General features: G+C 43.0%; 2 protein-coding genes across 2 annotated transcripts; one reads left to right on the top strand and one right to left on the bottom strand.

Moving 5' to 3' along the window:
* The first annotated feature begins 5415 nt into the window (after window positions 1-5415).
* Window positions 5416-8840, top strand: LOC130371016 (uncharacterized). Its single transcript, XM_056576624.1, has 2 exons — window positions 5416-7247; window positions 7695-8840. Exons 1-2 carry the CDS (start codon window positions 5477-5479, stop codon window positions 7748-7750), a joined length of 1827 nt encoding a protein of 608 aa, XP_056432599.1. The 5' UTR covers window positions 5416-5476; the 3' UTR covers window positions 7751-8840.
* Window positions 8841-20135: 11295 nt separating this feature from the next.
* LOC130371021 (acyl-CoA-binding protein-like) lies at window positions 20136-22267 on the bottom strand. The gene is made up of 4 exons (XM_056576628.1): window positions 22200-22267; window positions 21974-22094; window positions 21097-21159; window positions 20136-20864 (listed from the first exon to the last, which is right to left on the bottom strand). Exons 1-4 carry the CDS (start codon window positions 22203-22205, stop codon window positions 20791-20793), a joined length of 264 nt encoding a protein of 87 aa, XP_056432603.1. The 5' UTR covers window positions 22206-22267; the 3' UTR covers window positions 20136-20790.

The following is a 22267-nucleotide window of genomic DNA, read 5'->3' as shown; positions in this document are numbered from 1 at the left end:
GCAGTCCGGTAGGACTGGAACAACTCGAATAGTTGTTGTACTTTTTCTCCCATATCCTAGAAAACCCCTTTGATAACCCCAACCCTTCTGTCTCTGTCTCTATAGATCTGGTCGTAAACTCACCCCCCTCTCCCCATCCTTTGTCCCCATATCCTATCGTAAACTCACCCCCCCCTCCCCACCCTTCTGTCCTCGTCCCCACATCCTATTGTAAACCCCCTTCACACCCCTTTGATCTCTCTCCGCAGGTCCTGGAGTAAAGACCCCCACCCCTTTTTTATTTTTTCACTTCTCCACCTTATCTCCACCCTCTCCGCAGGTCCTGTTGCAGATCCCTGTCCCCATCCCATTGAATACTGTTTATTGACGGGTACACTCACAGCACGACGTGCGAATAGTGTGTGCTTGGTCATTCAAGTGTTGGATATAGCCCCTGTGCCGCGACCCCCACCCCTTTTATTTTTTTCACTTCTCCACCTTATCTCCACCCTCTCCGCAGGTCCTGTTGCAGATCCCTGTCCCCTCCCATTGAATACGGTTTATTGACGGGTACACTCACAGCACGACGTGCGAATAGTGTGTGCTTGGTCATTCAAGTGTTGGATATAGCCCCTGTGCCGCGACCCCCACCCCATTTTATTTTTTCACTTCTCCACCTTATCTCCACCCTCTCCGCAGGTCCGGTTGCAGATCCCTGTCCCCATCCCATTGAATACTGTTTATTGACGGGTACACTCACAGCACGACGTGCGAATAGTGTGTGCTTGGTCATTCAAGTGTGGATATAGCCCCTGTGCCGCGACCCCCACCCCTTTTTATTTTTTCACTTCTCCACCTTATCTCCACCCTCTCCGCAGGTCCTGTTGCAGATCCCTGTCCCCATCCCATTGAATACTGTTTATTGACGGGTACACTCACAGCACGACGTGCGAATAGTGTGTGCTTGGTCATTTAAGTGTTGGATATAGTAATAGGTTATCACAGCCTTTTGTCGTTCAGATAGAAATCAAGAAAAGTTTCTTTATCGATAAATAAGTTGTGAATTCCGAAAAAACCCAAACACTCTTAGTACTTCGCAGCCCCTGTGCCGCGACCCCCACCCCCCCCCTAACCTCCCCCTCTCTCTCACTCACTCACTGTCTCTCTCGCTCTCTCCCCCGCTCCCTCTTCCTCTTCCTCTCTCTCTCACTCACTCACTCACTCACTCACTTTGATACTCACTCACTCACTCTCTCTCTTCTGCAAATAGGTAGGGTCTGCAATGGTAAGTCTTTTGTTAAGACTGCATGATCTCTGACCTGGGACAAAAGCAGATCTGTCTCTCTCTCTCTCCCCCTCTCTCCCTCTCCCCCCCTCTCTCACCCTCTCATCTCTCTCATCTCTCTCTCTCCTACAAGTCAGTAGGGTCTGAATGGTCAGTCTTTTGTTAAGACTGCATGACCTCTGACCTGGACAATAGCAGATCTCTCTCGCTCTCTCTCCCCCGCTTCCTCTTCCTCTCTCTCTCTCTCTCTCTCTCTCTCTCTCTCTCTCTCTCTCTCTCTCTCTCTCTCTCTCTCTCTCTCTCTCTCTCTCTCTCTCTCTCTCTCTCTCTCTCTCTCTCTCTCTCTCTCTCTCTCTCTCTCTCTCTCTCTCTCTCTCTCTCTCTCTCTCTCTCTCTCTCTCTCTCTCTCTCTCCTCTCTCTCTCTCTCTCTCTCTCTCTCTCTCTCTCTCTCTCTCTCTCTCTCTCTCTCTCTCTCTCTCTCTCTCTCACTTTGATACTCACTCAATCTCTCTCTTCTGCAAATAGGTAGGGTCTGCAATGGTAAGTCTTTTGTTAAGACTGCATGATCTCTGACCTGGGACAAAAGCAGATCTGTCTCTCTCTCTCTCCCCCTCTCCCCCCCCCTCTCTCTCACCCTCTCATCTCATCTCTCTCTCTCCTACAAGTCAGTAGGGTCTGAATGGTCTGTCTTTTGTTAAGACTGCATGACCTCTGACCTGGACAATAGCAGATCTCTCTCGCTCTCTCTCCCCCGCTCCCTCTTCCTCTTCCTCTTCCTCTCTCTCTCTCTCTCTCTCTCTCTCTCTCTCTCTCTCTCTCTCTCACTCTCACTCTCACTCTCACTCTCTCTCACTCTCTCTTCTGCAAATAGGTAGGGTCTGCAATGGTAAGTCTTTTGTTAAGACTGCATGATCTCTGACCTGGGACAAAAGCAGATCTCTCTCTCTCTCTCTCCCCCTCTCTCCCTCTCCCCCCCACTCTCTCTCTCTCATCTCTCTCATCTCTCTCTCTCTCTCTCTCCTGCAAGTCAGTAGGGTCTGAATGGTCAGTCTTTTGTTAAGACTGCATGACCTCTGACCTGGAATAGCAGATCTCTCTCGCTCTCTCTCCCCCGCTCCCTCTTCCTCTTCCTCACTCACTCACTCACTCACTCACTCACTTTGATACTCACTCACTCACTCTCTCTCTTCTGCAAATAGGTAGGGTCTGCAATGGTAAGTCTTTTGTTAAGACTGCATGATCTCTGACCTGGGACAAAAGCAGATCTGTCTCTCTCTCTCTCCCCCTCTCCCCCTCTCTCCCTCTCCCCCCCCCCCTCTCTCTCACCCTCTCATCTCTCTCATCTCTCTCTCTCCTACAAGTCAGTAGGGTCTGAATGGTCTGTCTTTTGTTAAGACTGCATGACCTCTGACCTGGACAATAGCAGATCTCTCTCGCTCTCTCTCCCCCGCTCCCTCTTCCTCTTCCTCTCTCTCTCTCTCTCTCTCTCACTCACTCACTCACTTTGATACTCACTCACTCACTCTCTCTTCTGCAAATAGGTAGGGTCTGCAATGGTAGGTCTTTTGTTAAGACTGCATGATCTCTGACCTGGGACAAAAGCAGATCTCTCTCTCTCTCCCCCTCTCTCCCTCTCCCCCCCACTCTCTCTCTCTCACCCTCTCATCTCTCTCTCTCTCTCTCCTGCAAGTCAGTAGGGTCTGAATGGTCAGTCTTTTGTTAAGACTGCATGACCTCTGACCTGGAATAGCAGATCTCTCTCTCTCTCTCCCCCTCTCTCCCTCTCCCCCCCACTCTCTCTCTCTCACCCTCTCATCTCTCTCATCTCTCTCATCTCTCTCTCTCTCCTGCAAGTCAGTAGGGTCTGAATGGTCAGTCTTTTGTTAAGACTGCATGACCTCTGACCTGGAATAGCAGATCTCTCTCGCTCTCTCTCCCCCGCTCCCTCTTCCTCTTCCTCACTCACTCACTCACTCACTCACTCTCTCTCCACTTTGTTTGTACAGACATATTGCTTTTGGGCAACCAGGAAGGTTGTTCCACAGATTCAATACAGAATATTGAAGAGTAATTAACGTTGTACAATCTTGTAACTCCCAATTCCTCGCTCTTTCTCTCTGTCTGCCTGCCTGTCTAAAGGTAGGCCCTCCCTCACCCTTTAAATTCCTTCCCCATCCTTTAGTCCCTATCTCCCACCCCCCCCACAAATAGCTTTGTCTTTAATGCCCCACTGGCGTCGTTTTGAGTACTTGTAGTTAACGATTGTTCATGGTTATGGGTGCGAGGTAAGGTCCTCCACTATCGGTCTCTGTGAAGATCGAGCCACAAAAGAACATTAACGAGAGTTCCAATCTCCTCCTCCACTGTCTTAATGAACCCCATCCCCCACCACCAATCTTCCTCCCTCTAAACCCTCATCATATAGACCACCCCCCAGCCTCTCCCACGACACATCTCTCTCTGTGTCGCTATTTTTAACAACGATAACTTTTATATATACATGTACACACAGCGCGGAGAAAGTGTACTGAGAGCGCAAAATGCGGTTAAGTGGTAGCCTTATGCCATAAGGTACCACAGTGTTCAGCCGGACAGATAGAACTCAGAAGTTTCTGTAGTCGGCTGATACGTATGTAGTATGCACCGCAGCCATATTTGTAGTTCTTGGTAGTGCCGCCTACTCGTTAACACGAGATTATTCCCAATTACATCTCAACATCTCCAAATGTACCACAAGTATATAACTATTATTAGTCCCAACTAGACGTCCCCCCAACTTTCCAAGTAGCCGATCTCTTGCATTTGTAATAAATTTGTTCTCTTTTCTCGTCAGACCTTGGCAACCCGAGCAGTAATGGATGCCCGACATTCATCATTTTAATCGTTAACATTACTACAAATATTCTCTTTTCTAATCAGGAAGGCAACGATCAGTTGCCCATCATCATCATTTTACTTCTGTGCATAAAATATTAATTCTCTTTTCTCTTTAGGTGGTGGCAACACAAGCATTATAGTTGCCAAACACTCATCTTTTTACTTCTCTGCATTGATCTTAATTCTTTCTCTCTCCAGGAAATGGCAGTATAAGAACGAATGCCAAACACTGACAGTAATTATTTTTTCAGGTTGCTGAGCACTTCTGTCTATTATACATGCGTTTTGTATAGCAAGACAGGTAGAGAACCAGGCTGGTTCAAATAGACACGGGGTTCAACTGCTAGAATAATATGTTGAATTAATAAATGGTGCACATGGTTTTAAACGGTGCCCAAGGAGGGAGTTAGCTCAACTGCGGTAGACACAATTACAATACGTTTTTTGCGAATATTAAATGTACATGGCTTAAATTCTGCTATAATCAGCTACTACATACGAATAAACACTGCGTGAAATGTTCAAAGGTCAACTATTGCTTCCGTTGGAGCGATTGCAATAGATATAATATCGTACCACAATATGAATGCATTATCTTGTATTCGACAATTAGGAAAGCCGGATTCCAGAAACTAGAAGCCTACAAAAGGGCACCAACCCAGAGGTCTTGCATCAACCAGATCCCTGTACGACAGTTACAGTGATCTTAAAATAGCTAGACTCCACATCATGAACGGTTAGCCTTTAAAGTTGTCCATAGCGTGCATACCGCTCGTCCACAGAAATCCGGGGTTATCCAGGCCTGGGGATTCTTATTAGAAGAGTTCTGGGATAACCTCCAATAGAGGAGTCCCCCCCAATAGAGGATCCTGAGGACAAGCGGTAGAAATGCATAGTTCAACAGACCTGACGAGGTCCAAAATACCAAAATAAGAAATGGTTAGGATTGGTTAATTTTAATGCGCATGGCTGAAGCAATGCGCAAGGAGGGATGTAGTGTGAATATTAAATCAAGGATTGAAAGTTGTGTAGCAAGACAGATCACAGACCAGAAGCCGTCCGATCCAGAGAATCCTTCACCAACGTCGGTGACACCTGGCGAGTGGATCTGGGTGAAAAAACACCATCGAAAGACCTAGAAGACCGGTGGAAGGGGCCATACAAGGTATTCTTGGCCAAACCCTTTTCTGTTTCTGTAGAGGACCGACGTGGGGCCCAGTGGCACCACCTGAGCCGGTGCCGCAAAGCAGATACTCCTGGCAGATCGTGGACTGAGACCCTGATCGACCTAGCTGCACTCCAAGCCAAGGACAAACACTCCTCATCCCAAGACGATGGGCCACAGCGTGCCCTTGGGAAAGTACCTGGTAGGATTCCTTCTGGTAGTCCTGTTCCAAGAAGGAGCGGGAGACAACATCGCCAGGTACCCACCGCCTAAACCAACAACAACAGGTCAGGTCTCGTTAAGGTACTGTCGAGGGATAGAAAGTATCTTTGAGCTGAATTTTTGTGATATGCTGCCCTGTGGGACCAGGAAGGACCGGGTCTACCAGGCAGAAAAGTACATGTGCGTAAGCACCAGACGAGACGGTAGCTACATGAGAGATTATTCCTGCGAGGCGTGGTTTCAGACATCGTGGCTTACCCATCCTGGGTACAAGGAGGGCTATTATCCCCTGAGGTCCAACTACAAGGAAATCCAAAAGGGAATCTCCCTTACCAGAAGATTATATGGCTATAAAGAAGTCTGGAGCAATAATGGTCTAGCAGTCAAGGGAGAGTCAATATTCATAAAGTTAAGGGCAGATTTACTCATTCCCGAAAACAGATCTCATAAGACAGACAAAGGCCTGGTTTTTCTAACGTTAAGGGCGGATACTTATGGGGAGGACCTAAAGGTAATTATCCATCTATCAGGAGTTGCATGCGGTCCCAATAAATTTCCATCTAGAGGGACGTATGATTCCTTAGGAGCGCCTCATCTCTCACCACCCCCGGTAGTGCACCCAAATGGAGGGACGCACGAAGAATATTGGGAGGTAAAGACGGGTGAGCTTGATCAGAACATGTGGTTAAAATGGATGAACTACACGGCCCGGGCCCAGGGCAAGACCAACTGCATTATCTGTGCCGCCGGCCGCCCCTCCTTGACCACAGCCCCCGCTAGAATCACCCCGCATAATTCACCGCAAGGTTTTGTTTGTTTATTGGAATTATTCGTGGACGGCCACATCCCAGGGTGCACAATTGCAATAAAATCCAGACTAAATAACATGTATCCTCAGACCCCGATTAGATCTTTACCCCCAAGATTTGAAGTTAATTTAACTCCGGACTATCATTGTATCACAGGAAGGGGAACAGGGAGAAAGGTGGGATCATTTCCTCTTGACTCTTGTAACACCACTAGAGAGATAAAATTGTTGTCCAATATGACCCGTGCCCGTAGTGATATATGGTGGTTCTGTGGAGGTCTGATCCTCAGGGGAGTTCTCCCCTTTGAATTCTCAGGAACATGCGCAATCATACAGTTAATAATGCCCATCTACATTTTACCCGATAGCAAGACGGTGATGGATCTCACATTATCCAGCAACGGTGGTCTCCCGGACTTGACCCGTCGGAAACGAGAGTATGCACCAGTCCCGGGTAGTTTTGATAAAAACATATACATAGACGCAATAGGAGTACCCCGAGGGGTCCCCAACGAACATAAAGCCCGGAATCAGGTAGCGGCAGGATTTGAATCAGTTCTATTTTGGTGGTCTACTATTAATAAAAATGTTGACTGGATAAATTACATATACTATAATCAACAACGGTTTGTTAATTTTACAGAAGAGGCAGTCAAAGGACTGTCCGAACAATTGGATGCCACCTCCCGGATGACCTATCAGAATAGGCTAGCTTTAGATATGTTATTAGCAGAACGAGGAGGGGTGTGCGGGATGATAGGGACAACATGTTGTACATTTATCCCCAATAACACAGCACCAGATGGGTCCGTGGCCAGGGCATTGGCTGGACTGCAATCCCTCAAGTTGGAGTTGGCCGAGAACTCCGGTATTGGTGACCCAATAGCTGGATGGATGGAGAACCTGTTTGGTAAGTGGAGAGGTATGATCCAGTCAGTATTCATCGCGGGAATAATGGCAGTAGCCGTGTTAATTGTTGTCGGCTGCTGTTGTATTCCCTGCGCACGAGGGCTACTGAATCGGCTGATCACCACAGCATTGGGCGCCACAAAAGTGCCAGGTGACATTCATGCTTACGTAGGAATCAGATATAATCCGTTGAACTTGAATGAGATACCACCTGAGGAACCTGAACCTATCCAATTACAATATATAGAATAAAATGCCACCATTTGTAGCACCTGTGTCTAAGATAATCAATATCCTGGATTTACTTGAATAATTAATTATTGAACCACCAAGACGAATTGTGCTTGTTATTATATAGTATTGTTTGGTTGTGAGTACAACTCGTTATTTCTGAATCGCTGCATTAATAATGGTACAGTTGATCTTCCTTGAGGCGATTGTTTTACAGGCCACCTGTTACTGACACGACGACGGAGAACCTGTTTGAAGGCTCCCATGATGTAGGAGTAACCCCTCTGAGTTGAGCCCTTGACAAGGAGGGACGAGTCTTGGGTTCATGAATTACAGGCCAGACGGCGACAGAAAAAACAATGACTGCAATAATAACAAGCCCAAAACCACCCACATGAACCGGCGCACCAAAACACGAAGATCACCTGAACCCCCCAAATCTATTCCCAAACCACCCACATGAACCGGCGCACCAATACACGAAGATCACCTGAACCCCCCCAAATCCATGATAGCTTGTCAATTATTTTGAAATTTTAAAATTGTATTATGTCTACCAATTTTTACTTTACTTTTACACATGATGAAAATTGTATGGCCTTGTAGCACATAACCAAAAGTATTAGCTCAGGATTTCTATGAGTGGTTTTGTTTGTGTGATATTTGGCCATGTGATTTTATGATAACAAGATTTATGTTCATTGTTGTATTGTTAAATAATGACCTGTATTTCCAATGAGACCCACAAGGTGGATGCCATTTCAGTATTATGAGCCCGTTGTGGTTTTTCCCCTCTATTCAAGAGTTTTCCACAACGGTAGATGGTGTTGATCCTAATTTGACTGTTTTCGGTGTGGTAAATGGTGTTTATGATTTAAAATATTATTGTATGGTCATCTGAGATGACCAAGGAGGGACTGTTACGTATTTTAAGAATCTAAGCTACCCACACATAGCCTCAATGAAGACCAAACATATTAGCCGTAAATACCATACATAGCCACAAGAGGAGCCTTACTGAAGGCTGCAATAGATACTTTATCCACAGAGGGCAGCACCACAGACCAAGCGAGGAAACCGAGGATTACGTCCCACCGGTTTTCTCCAAGTCTTCCGGTCCTCCGAGTCCATAAGAAAGCCTCCACATCTTGAAGACAAGCAGAACTCTCCAGGCAGCGCTAGGACATTCGTGGGCTAAAGTCTTAGACCAGCTAGGAGAACACTCTCGCACGTGCTAAGGCACATCTTCAATCTCTCTTAACTTCAGAGCATCAGTTTACCATACCGAAAATACTTTATACAAATAAAGTATCTCTTTAAAGCTATTCCTTTGGATTCGACCCCTCTTTCCTTGAAGAACATGATAATACTAATTTGTATCGTTAAAAACACAAATAAGTTATCCTTAAAACTTATTTCATTAAAGTAATAGGCAATATAAGTAAGGTAACGTTAGTTAGTGACGCTGTAACGGTAATCTAGAACACCCGTTAAGCCCTATAGTTTCAAATTTAAGAGGTTAAAATGGTTATATTTACCGAAATTGGGGCGATTATATAGATAATTTGCTATTCTCATGGATTAAAGTTCTCCGTCGCTACGACGGATTTCCGTCATTTGGAGTTCACAGAGGCCACTTGTGAGATCAATGTAGATCCGAGGAGTTTTTTTTTTGGGGGGGGGGGGGGGGGGGGTAATAGGTACTTTCTCGCATAAAAAAATATTAAAACTTAAGAAAGTGATGTATTAACAGCACTGAAGCGAGAATTAAAACAGCTTTTAGCAGCTTTACCGCTACCGCTGCCGCGAAATGCATTCTGGGAAACTTGCATACTGTATACTGCGGTGCAGTCGGTCTGCTGTATACTGCATACTGAATCCCACATTCTGTGGGGTGTTCCACAAAGCCGGTTTTATCACATAACCGGGTAAGTTAACCCAGGGTTTGCTGTAACCCTAGGTTTTCCGTTCCAAAAGGATCACGGTATGTTAGTTGCTATAGCAACATATGCTCTGAATCAAACCTGGTCGGACCAGGTTTTGCGCAGGTTAAGTTTGAAACATAACCCGGTTTTGGGTATTTCAACCGGCGTTCGCCGCAGATTTCATGTGTTCACAATGGCATGCCCTTTTGATGCGAGAACTGCTGATATCAGAGCGCAAATTATACGTGCAATCCACCGGGAGCGATTGATAAGACCACGGCTCGACATCTTGGCATATTGGATGACTTTTTGCTGGAGTGGAGAGATATAGATTCTCGCGCAAATCTTTAATATATTTAAATAGCCTTACATAGCCAACACTACCAATCGAGGGCCTGGCCTCAGTTCACTCCAGACTATTTGCGTAGCCCTCCGTTTTTTTCAAATGGTAGTTTTATCTAGGCTATAATGCTGGAGATGCTGAGCACATCACAGTCGTTTCAGATGACCCATCCAAGATTTGTATCGGCCTCCTATCATACAAAGAGCAATATTGTCTGAGTAGGCTATGCCGAGAGGCATTTACAACATAAAGTATAAAATAGTCCTAACGGACTTGCATCCACTGGAGAATGTTCGATCGTAGCCGGCGGCTTCATTACAAGCACTGATCCATCTTGATCTGTGAAGTTGATGAATTGTCACTTTTAGGTTTTCTACCCAGTTACCAAAAAAAGAAACATTTGGAATAGTATGCGCTGTGGCAAGCACACGGTTTGCATGTGTTACTTCGAAGGCAAAAAAAATGGCTTATTTAAATTTATACCAATACGATGGTGGGAAAAGCTTACCAGTTTGTATGTTTTTTATACTTCATTTTTATACTTGATCCTCTGACCGCTTGGAAGCAATCGGAGTACATATTGTTTTAGAAGAAAGGGGTTATGTGGTAGGATCTTTAAGAATGCTTAACTGGGATATTTATATATTCATGGCTCAAATATTAAGGATCATGCTTTTGACGTGTAACTAACGCATTTACGCGGTCAGCGATCTGCTGCCAGGCTTTGGTTCTCCGGGTTCCAGAGGTTTTAGCGTTCCCTTTTCTTGTGATAATGTCCTTCTCCTCGTCATAGCTCTCCAGGAGAACCTGGAGTTCCATTTCATTGAAATAAGCGGCCCGTTTCGCCATATCGATCAGGGTTTCCATGATCCATACATCACGTCTTTTTAAGTTTGGCGTGGACGCGCACAACCCTGTGTTAACCAACCCCGAGTTGATTGAACTAATGCATAACCGCTGCTGTGGAACCGAAAACTCTGGGTTGGTCGGCACAGGGTCAATCAACCTAGAGTTCAGCGTTGACTCAGTGTTTGTTAAACCTCCGTTCGTGGAACACCCCTCTGTATGCAGTATACAGTACACTGCGCAGTATGTAGTCGGCAGTACGGTAGTATGCAGTTTCGAACATGGACATAATACACGCGTGTATTATGTCGTCATACGTCAACGCCGGTAAAATTGTCAAATTATATAGTGAGTATTTAAAAGGTCTACCGTTAAAATTGACTGAAAACACAAGCATTTTAATGTACATCCCGATTATATATTAAATATATATTCAATATATTATATACAAATGTATATATATACACACCATTTTCCACTAAAACGTGCATTCGGTGTAACCAAGCTTCAAGCATATGGTTTTGTTGCCAAAAAGCAAAAGAAATGAGCCTTTTTGCAAAGTTGCACTTGTTGTTGCAATTGTTATTTAATTCTGGTGTTGTTTGTTTGATGCTTGTTCTGTTTGTTGTTCATTGTTTTAATAAGATAAATCCTGGTGCTGTTTGTTGTATTTTTTTATTTCTATTTTCTTATATATAAAAGGTTTACTTGAAATAAAACATGTAATGAAAAGTTATGTAGATGCTTGATTTTTTTAGAGAGTAAAATATGAGACAAGCTTTACAAAAAAAAAAATCTTAGAGTCTAATTGAAAAGACAACAAAAAAATTGCAATAGATGCAAAAGAACAGCTGTTTAAAATCCTCCTCCTGTAAAACAGTATTGGTCGAGCATTTAAACGTGATGGCTGCATTTGGTGCTGACGTCTTATACATTTGTATTTCTTAAGCAGGTGTCAAGTAACCTAACCTGGAACATGTTTCACACACTGCACGTGACTTGGCTGTAGCGCGAATAAAATTTCAGTCAGAAGATTTTTTTTCACTTTAATCCCTGTATTCTGTAACGTTAGATAAATGGACCAACGCGAACACAGGTTGTGGGACCCTGGTTTTCAGACCGTAGCGTTAGAGACGTTGGGATTGATTACACAGCTAACTTGGTTATTTTGCTATTTAAGCTGCTTTTGTTTGTTAGTGTAAAGTAAAACTAATTCTAACATTTGATTTTGCTTTAGGGAGCCAGCAGAATACTGCTCAATTTATCAAGCTGAGGGGGGAGAATGACGAGCTCTTCACCGCGGTGAAACATTCTGCAAGTGTGTCTTGGGGGTAAGGAAACAATCGTTTATTTATGTCGTAAGTTAGTTTATAAAAATTATTATAGGCCATTTATATATCTAAATTTGACCATCTTGTAAAGGTTAGTTAAATTAGCCCTCATTAAACAGCAGGACGGATACAACATCCCCAGAAATCGTTTACTACGATGTCCTATTTTGGGCTATTAACGAAAGAAAGACAAAAAAAGTCACAGCTCGCATCAGTACTAGACAGCACGAGAAAAACAAACAAAGAAAAAGTGTGTTTTGACTTCTACTGGTTGTCTTATTATTATGGGCTTCATATAGGATGAGGGCTAATTTAAATGTAACCTTTACAAGATGGTCAAATGTATATATTATAAATGGCCTATTGTCAACATGGGCTATTAACATGATTGATAAATGTGTCTCTTGTTTTCTCTGATTAATAATCTCTCTGTGTTTAGGACAATTCTGGAGAAAATAGGCCTGCAGGGGAAGGTGACTCCCCTGCAGGCAAAGAAAAAATGGGATAATTTAAAAAATATATATAAAGTATGTACAGGTCATTTTAAATATACATTATTTGTTTTAACCATGCAAGTTAATAAACACTTTTTCTGAAATGTGTTTTGATACTGCTGTTGTTGTTAACTGCCATGATTGATTTCCTCTGCCTTAGGATTGCAAGTTTCCAGGGTCAGGAGAGGGCGTAGGAGGGAAACCCACTGCTGCCACTTGGCCCTGGTTTGTCCTCATGGATGAGGTATTGGGAAAGAGGCATTCCACCAACCCCCCTGTCCTAATTGCCTCCATCCATGAGAACACACCAGGGCCAAGTACAGCAGTGGTGGATCAGGAGGTGGAGGACCAGGAGGAGGAGGAGGAGGAACAACAGCGTCCAAGGTCCAAAAAGAGGGACAGAGAGGAAGAGATGTTCCAACTAATTAAAGAGGACATGAGGCTAAATAGGGAGGCAGAGGAGAGAAGAGCACAGGAGAGCCGGGAGAGAATGGATCGTTTTTTCTCAATTTTGGAGCGTTTAGTTGATAAATAATTTATGTTCTGTTATATTATATATACGTGTTTACATTTATTTATTTATTTATATATATTTATTTATTTATATTAATCCTCTATACATTTCTCTACATTTATCTACTATTTATTAACTATTTATTAAAATCCTGATTAACTTTTTTATATGAACTAATTTATTTGCATCAAACTTATAAAACATGTATAAAACAATAAAACTATTTACAACAAAAAACATTCATGTGACTATTTACAACAATTATTATAAAACTACTATATACAAAAACATAATGATTCAGCAGAGCAGGGAGCCCCTGGTGGTGCTGCTGGACCCGGATGGGCTGCCACATTAAAGACCCTGGTGTCTCCTGTCAGTGGGACATCCAGGGGTGGTCTCCAGAGTGCTGGATATGCCTCTCTCCACTGTCCACCGCACCGAATGGGTTTGCAGGGCTGACTCAATCGACGGCTGCCATGTCACTAAAATATTTTTGGAAAAGGGCAAGAATAAGAGTGCATACTAAATACTACACAACCTTATTTTGACAAAAGAAATCTTGCCACAAATTATTTGAACGGGTAAAACTATTCTACAAAACATTTTAAATAAATAGAAATAGCTTTTCAATTATTTTACTTGCCTGTATATATTGGTGGTCAGGGGGGGCCTCCTCCAGGGCAGACACCTCTGCAGACAGCTGGTCCCGCCAGGGAGCACCACTGGCTGCCTCCAAACCATCGCCCCCCTCATCCTCCTCTACATCGTCCTCAGGCTCATCCTCCTCCTCTGGGGCCATGATGTCATCGGCCCCAAGGCAGATGTTGTGGAGGATGGCACATGCTGTTATGACCTGAAATGGTAAAGAAAAGAAATGAACAAATTATATATACCTCCTGAGAAAATAATAAATGTTTTTTGATTTACTCTTAGTATTCTAAAAAATCCTGTTGAGTGATTACTTACGTGAGGTACGAAGGTGTGGTGCACCTCCAGCGCTTGCAGGAAGATGGCCCTGAACCTGGTCTTCATCATTCCAAAAGCACGCTCTATAATGGAGCGTGCCCTGGAATGATGCCAGTTGAAGCGCTGGGCTCCCACACCTCGCACTGGCCTCTTGTAGGGAGTGATGAGGGGTAGTGGGTGTTGGAGGCAAGGGTACCCGCCGTCTGCAAGGATGAAGTGCCCTGGAGGAGGGTAGAGTGACCTATACAGTGGGCTGTGGCGGAGGACTCTGGAGTCATGGACTGACCCAGGCCAGCCCACGTACGTATCAAGGAAGCGGCCCTGATGGTCACAAACAGCCTGCAGAATTATGGAGGAAAACAGTTTGCTGATCCTGTAGCAGTGACCATCAGGGCCGCTCGGTGGCTTGATACGGACATGGCAGCCGTCGATTGCTCCCGCTGCTTTCCCAAAAGCGCGGTGTCTTGCCAGCCCTGCAAACCCATGGGTCACTGCCGCCAGGTCTTCAGGGGTCTTCGGGAGGTGGATGACCTTAAGATAGGATAGGATAAGATCAACTTTATTATCCCACACAGGACATTTTCTTGTTACAGCAACTCAAGAGTCAAAGATAGAGGAAATTTGTGATAAAATAAATATAAATATACTTTGCGGCGAATGGCCACCACCTCCTCAGTGACCCTGTGGACGATGCGGTGGACAGTGGAACGAGGCATCCCGAACACTCTGGAGACCACCCTGTATGATGTCCTACTAGCCAGCCAGAATAGAAACACCAGGGTCTCAATGGTGGCACCCCATCCATGGCTCCGCTCCTGGCCGAGAAGGTCCAGCAGCACTGCCAGGGCCTCCCTGCCCAATCTGAAATCAATTTTGGTGTCCTGGCCATTAAAATAACGGTCCAGGACAGGAACCGTTGGATTGATCCTGCAGTACGAAACAGAAGAAAAACTGTTGAACAATAGCTGGATATTAAGTGTGGAGAGTTAAGATAGATAATGCTTAAATATATATATATATATATCATTATCTATCTATGCAATAGTTATATATCAATATATATATATCAATATATATATATATATATATATATATATATATATATATATATATATATATAGTTAATAGTTATATATCAATCTAAGTTACTCAACCTTTATTTAGCAGATTAATGACAGAAACATTTTTTTATATTAATGTAAGGTTGAGACTATTTTAAATATGTAATTATATTGTCAAAGTTCAATGACATTTACGCTAGCCATATAACACGATAATGTTAACAATACTGCTGGTTAAAAGTAAGGTAACACAGCTTTACCAATCTGTGGTCTTCTCTTTCTCGGAGCCGAAGATATATCCCCCGTCGGCTCCGGCGGTGAGTATTCTCCAACTCCTCCAATAAAAGATAAAAGATAAAAAATATAATTATAATTTCTGGCTCCATTTTTGTTAGTTTCTTTGTTGGTTTATTTGTTCTTTTTTCACTGCGCTGTCCGGTATAACTTCTGTTTACTGTCAGGTCAGCTGTCAGGGTTGATAGGTGACAGGAGCAGCGTGGTCACGCAAGATAAAGGGCGGTAACGGTTTGTTACGTAAACCGGAAATGCTCCGTAGGCTAGACTGTCCCATTTCTTCGGCCTTCGGAGTGTCCTTCGCGGTCTACGAAGGCCGCATCCTTCGAAGGACGCGGTCTACGAAGGATGAGTCCTATGAATTGGGACACAGCCTGTATAGGAATGAATGGGCGGCCATTTTCCAGTCTGTGGTCCATCCTTTATTATGTCCATGGGACACGCTCGACAACGAGAGTTGGTTTTTATTGAACGCTCGACAACGAGGGTTGGTTTTTATTGAACGATACTTCAACACGGAACACCTGCACGAAACGATGGTCACGTCACTCTCGGTGATGGTGTCGACAACAATGAACACACGAACAATGAACATGTTACAGTTTTTTTCAATTGCTTGAACACTATAGACACATGCTTAGACCAAAGCAACACAACTTGAAGTTTTTGTTTCGATACCTTAAACACATGTAACCATTCCTTAAACAAAAGCGCTGCTTTGCACTTTAGTTGCAATGGTGCAACCCACTTGCTCCTTTCTGCAACACACTTGCTCCTGCACACTGCACAGTATTTCATACATAAGACACTTAATTCAAAAATGACGTCTCATTGTACCATTGGGAAAAGACATCTATTCAAAATCCTAAACACATTGGTTAATTGAGAATACTTTCTTACACACCTTAAAACACTTTCTTCCAAAACTGAACACCAATCAGCCAGCTGCAAAAAGGCCTCAGTTAAGCCATTTTGAGAACTTGCAAGCATGGATGCAGCAAGAGCAAGAGGTAGAGGTAGAGGAGGAAGAGGAGGACAGAGAAATAGAGGATGATGTGGTGGAAGAGGCCGTGCACGGAACATTATCTCCGATGACATAAGAGCAACTTTGGTGGACCATGTCATACTGTAAACCATGGCCTGACTATGAGGGAAGCTGGGCAGAGAGTCCACCCTAATCTAAGCCGTTTCACAGTTTCATCCATAAATAAGGACATTCCGACTGGAAGACAGGTATGTCTTCAACTCTCTACTTTCTACTCTACTCAGACTGTATCTAGAGTTTGCAGTACTGTACCATATCACATGTACTGTATTGCAGGGTGGCTAATGCTCCTTTTTGAACGAAAGTGGTAGTTTTGTGATTACTTACATTGAGATGTTTCAGTACTTTCTATGGTATAGACAGTAAAGTACATTATATACAGTACTATAAAAAAGAAGCAAACCAATACAGTAACATTTCGTGGTTGCTTTTTTCTATAGAATGACTAGAAGACCTTCTGGGGGCGGACGCCAACGCCTGTTCACCCAAAGAAAAGAAACTTGCCATTGTGGACCTGGTCCGAGCAAACAATGCAATCCGTCTCAACAAGCTACAGCAACAAATACTTGCAGATAGAGAAGTATTCAATAACATAGACTAGAGCGAGTGATCATTTCCACTATCAGACGCATCTTGGTAAAGCACCAAATTACCATGAAGCAATTGTACAGGGTCCCATTTGAGAGAAACAGTGTCAGGGTCAAAGGACTTCGACGTGAATATGTACAGGTAAGTGTTACAGTCCATGTTTTTCTGTGTTCACAGTACAGTAGGGTTTATTTATTTATTTATTTTTGCTCAAAAAATGTATTTACTGCAATGTAATGTACAGTACTGCAATGTACAGTATTTAGTATTTATTTTGGTTGTGGTGAAAACGTGCCCTCTGTGGAACTGAATAAAACAGTGAACATGAAAGACTGCAGTGTTTTATATAAAGTAGACCAGTGTGTTGCTGCTGATCTGAAAGTGTATTCATATGATGCAAGTGTGTTTCATTTTGACATCAGAGTGCCATTCTTACAAAGAATTGTTAGGTTTCGATAGCCGAGTTTCAATTTGACTTAGATGTGAATGGTTTATTTCCCAGTGTTGTGTCTTATTTGCTTGTGTGTTGAGTTTTGACACAACAAGCCAAATTTTGCAAAACGTGTTCAAGCAATTGAAAAAAACTGTAATAGAACAACACAAAACCACATTACATCCCGAACCCATTCAACCCACTTAATCCTAACAACAAAACAAGTTAACAAAAGCCCCTTTTGTCAACTGACAACCCCTATTCCCAGAATCCCCCGCGGCTCCGGAACACGGCGTCCACAGCCGTGGTCGCCACAATATAGGCTATATATTTTTTCATTTTACATTCCCCTCTGCCTTGGAGCAAAGCCTGACCCCGAAAACGTTTTCTTCTCCATTCGAAATGAATGGGGGAATAGCACCAACAGGGGGCCATACGTTCTCCTAGCATTTGGTGAAATTGTTACGTAGCCTATATTAATCTTTATTATCTGAATGGGAAATGCAATATTTTAGGACAGATACACCATTAAACGCGTTTCTAATGACATTTCTAGCGAGAAATGTAAATTTTCCTTACATAATCTTCAGTCAGTGAATGTGTATGATCTTTATTAATCTTTATTATCTGAATGGGAAATGCAATACTTTAGGACCGATTCACCGTTAAACGTGTTTCTAATAACATTTCTAGCGAGAAATATACTTTTTACTTGCATAATCTCCAGTCAGTGATTGTGTCTGATCTTTAGTTTTATAGTTATTAGGAAGATTTTATCGGCTCGCTCGCATGTTTCAACGACGTCAGGTTGTTAGGGACGCTGCTTTCGCTAAACTAGCAGCTGACGTGTTTCCTGCGTTTGTGTTATTAAACCGTTACTTTATGTAACTTTTAATGATATCATCTTGTTAGAAACACGTATATCTGAGGGCCAACCCAGTCGCCAAAAGCATACGTTGACAGTGTACGTTTCGTGAACACTGGATTACGTCGCATTTCAACATAAAATAGCGTGTTATACACACACACACGCACGCACACGCACAGACACACACAGACACACACACACACACACACACACACACACACACACACAAACACACACACACACACACACACACACACACACACACACACACACAAACACACACACAAGCACACGGTGCATTTCGCTGCTATAACAACAACAAAAAAATATTCCCTCAAATATTATTACTTTCAAAACATTGGCCAAAATGGCCAATAATATCATATTTATTTGGGATGCTTCTAGGACATTTTGGCTGGATTTTGAACGGTATGTGGGCAGCACGTTTTTTGCAGGACCTGGCAACCCTGCACTGCTGCCCGAGGTGCTGAAATGCTCCGGAACAGATCTGGATCCACCATCCCCCCCCCCCTAAATAAATACTATGGCAGAATAAAGAATAAATTCATGCATTATCATTAAACTTGAACATTTGTTTTTACAGTACAGTGGTGGAGGGATCGACGCATGTTGGCCAACCCGGAAGTTAGCGTCGCCCTGGGTTCCCTTGACAAAAAGCCTACGGGTTTTTTCATTGGATTTTGAATTATTGCAGAAAAATTAGCACATTTGAAGCACCTCCTCAAAAACTGAAAATAAAAAAATTAATAAAAAGAACCGTGCTCCAAAGAACGAAATGTAAACCAATGCATTCTGAATGGGAGTGTTTCTCCGATTTTTCCATGCTACACAGAACGAAATGTAAACCCATGCAAATAAAGACTTCATGGTCATAATAATTTAAATATCATTAATCTCCTGAGTGTGTTGGGTGGTATTCTATTTATTTCAACGGGGCTGCATCCAGTCACTTGACCGTCATGGTTGCTATGGTGGTTGCTATCGACCGCCCCCTCTAATCCTTACATGGCTCTAAAAACCACGCGGCAAAGGAGCTGCCGTATATTGTGTTGTTTTTGTCGTAAACTGGGGTCCGACGGGTAAAAAATAGACAGATATTCCGAGGTATCCTTAAAAGGCAGCTTGGATGTTTTTATTTTCTGCAGTTTAGACTTATTCTATAACCTATTTTTGAAAGAAAAACACCAAGCTCATTGATTTAACGAGGCAGGGTTATTTGAAACAATTTATTAATAAATATTTGTGAGAGGTCATTCCTTCTCCTGAGTTTGCTTCCTATTTATGTCTAGTGTACAACCCTACTGTCCACAAGCATCACCCCCCCCCCCCCCCCCTCCCCATATGGATTTGGAGAATTGTTGCCACGTCCCAGTGGTGGAGGTATCATATGTATGAAAGAGGATATTCAATTATACTACAATGATCAATTAGGAGGCCGAACAGGATGCCGGGCTGTTGTTCAGCGTATTCCTGCTCAAATCGGCGGACCATCCACAATAGGAATCGGGGGATTACTTTTCACAAGTAAGATTTAAAATGACCGTACTATTGGTATAATTGGTATTGAATAATAAAACATGCCAAACCATGTGGCCTTTATCATAGCTACACGTATGACAAAAAACTGCATGAAAATCTGTGGTATTCAGTGAGGTATGATTAATTAAATGCGCTGACAGTTCATTGCTCCAGCCAAACGGATTACACTGAGTGGAGCGGATGACCACTCCAAGATGGCGGCCCCACGTCTCGTCAGCGCCAGTAGGCGGTAGCATTCGATGCTCCGTCTATCATATAAGATGTCTATGGTGTCCTCCCCCCTGCAAACGTGTGTCCCCCCCCCCCCCCCCCCCTCGACAAACGTGTCCCCCCCCCCCCCCCCCTCAACAAACGTGTCCCAAACGTGTCCCGCACAAAAAATCGGACTTGTAGATGGGCACGATTTATTATTGAGAAACTTTACAGTTCCGATATGATTTAATGGAGTAAATAGCTGCAACAGTTACAAGTCACATAGTGCCAATTTAAGGAACTGGATCATGACTATTTCTGGGAGTTTAACCAATGATGCATTGCTTTCCCTTGTTCAGTACCTTGATACAATAAAACCTTACCTTATAATTCAGTGAGAAGGCCTATACTCAACCACCCTTAACCACATCTTTCAGCTGAAGTCTTCCCAAAAGCATTTATCTCTATGTATCGATCTATTCCAGTATAAAGTCTGTTAACTAGCTCCAGTGGGTCCGCTGATAATGCTCTACTACAATCATCTGTCCTTCTTCATCTGATATCTCAATACATGCAGGTGTGATGGAAAGCATTTAAATTGGTGCAGATGAAATAGAGCTAACTGTTTGTTATTGTGCCAAAAAGGTCTACTCTCCAAATCAGAAAGATGTAGCCTAAAATACATGTTTTTTATATGAAAACCTTGTGCTTTTTAGAAACCCATCTGCAGAGGTAGTACAAATGCTTGAAGTGTATTTTTTTTTTACAACCAACAAAATATTAAAAGAAATTACATATGGATGGGTTAAGACATCACATTACATGTAGTGTAAAGATTAGTAAGGAACAGCACCTAGATGCCGTACTTGACTTTAAAATCTTCAACAGCCTTAATATAGCCTTTCGTTGCTTCTTCTTTGGAAAGACCTGTTGGTTAGACACAGTGAATTCAGTCAGTTGGGAGAGAAAATTCACATTAATTAAGCATTCAATTTTGTGCCTTTAATATTCAAAAGTCGAACCAAATTTATTTAAATAGAGCGTTAATCTATTCTACTCTCACAAGCACAGGATTTGGGATAAAATAAGAATACCATGAGGGAAAAATATATGCGAATACACTCCGGAGTTTGAAAGTTGTATTTGTTAAAGTAATGACCTTTTCTGGATTTCCACGCGTCCCATTTCTTCTTCCCAACAAAGTCTAGCATCCCAGGTCGCTCTGCAAGCAACCCCAGATGTCACAAAATGTACAGTTTGTAATATTAAACAGTTTGTATAAATTATAAATATTCATCAGCTATTTTAAATATTCATCATCAATCGTGCCTAATGCAATCGACCAGTTCTATGCGGATTCGTTAAGAATAGTCAAAGTCAAACAACAAAAAAAATCCTGCATGGATGTGTAATATGTAGGCTAGATAGATAGATTGAAAGAGAGATAGATGTAACTAGATAGACAGACAGACAGACAGACAGACAGACAGACAGACAGACAGACAGACAGACAGACAGACAGACAGACAGACAGACAGACAGACAGACAGACAGACAGACAGACAGACAGACAGACAGACAGACAGACAGACAGACAGATAGATAGATAGATATAAAACGATATATCTATAAAACTATAAATATAAAACGATATATAAAACTATATATGTAACTTAGTACTGGGGTACATGTTAACCAACGTGTTCAAGCCACGCCCACAAACACACGTCATCGACCTCCCTAACTGGTTATTGGATGAAACCTTTGTTCGACTTTACATCAAAAGAAGAACCCACGCACACATTCAGTACAGAACAGAGTTATAACATGATGTATGCTTAGGGTTTCATTCACTTTTGTTCATTTAAAGAAAAGGACACAACTGGGTATAAACCGATCTCGCTTTACCCAAAGTGCCCAGAAATTATGATCACAATTGTCTTTCTCATGTGATATTGGAGGGGAGGAAACGATCTCAAGGCCTAACTTTAAACACTAAGAGTAACCAGATAATCAGTATATGGGGGGTCTCTCACCTGTGATTACATCCCCCTCGGTGGTCTGCTTGTAGAGCCCGTACAGGACCCCCAGGTCCTCGGTGCTCGGCCTCACCTTCAGGACCTTCGACTCCTCCACGGCTCTCTGGAACTCTTCCTCCTGCAAACGCAACCCATTAAACACATAACAGAGGAATACATGATGTGGTTCAGGGATAGATGGTAGTATGAGCCCGATTGCGAAATTAATAGAAATGTTACTGACGGACATGACGGCCGATGGATCTCTTCTCCTACCTCAGAGGGCGCAGCGCTTCATTTATAGGCTCTGGT

This window comes from Gadus chalcogrammus, chromosome 18, assembly GCF_026213295.1.
Source record: "Gadus chalcogrammus isolate NIFS_2021 chromosome 18, NIFS_Gcha_1.0, whole genome shotgun sequence".
NCBI lineage: Eukaryota > Metazoa > Chordata > Actinopteri > Gadiformes > Gadidae > Gadus > Gadus chalcogrammus.
Note: the sequence above shows the minus strand (reverse complement) of the source record. Positions and strands in the feature narration are given on the sequence as shown.

Coding starts and splice junctions, on each gene's coding strand:
- LOC130371016 (XM_056576624.1), top strand. CDS start 5,477: ATGGGCCACAGCGTGCCCTTGGGAAAGTACCTGGTAGGATTCCTTCTG. Junction 7,248..7,694: donor ATGGATGGAGAACCTGTTTG/GTAAGTGGAGAG, acceptor ATTGTTTTACAG/GCCACCTGTTACTGACACGA.
- LOC130371021 (XM_056576628.1), bottom strand. Junction 21,160..21,973: donor CGAGGGGGATGTAATCACAG/GTGAGAGACCCC, acceptor GGTTGCTTGCAG/AGCGACCTGGGATGCTAGAC. Junction 20,865..21,096: donor CGCGTGGAAATCCAGAAAAG/GTCATTACTTTA, acceptor TCTAACCAACAG/GTCTTTCCAAAGAAGAAGCA.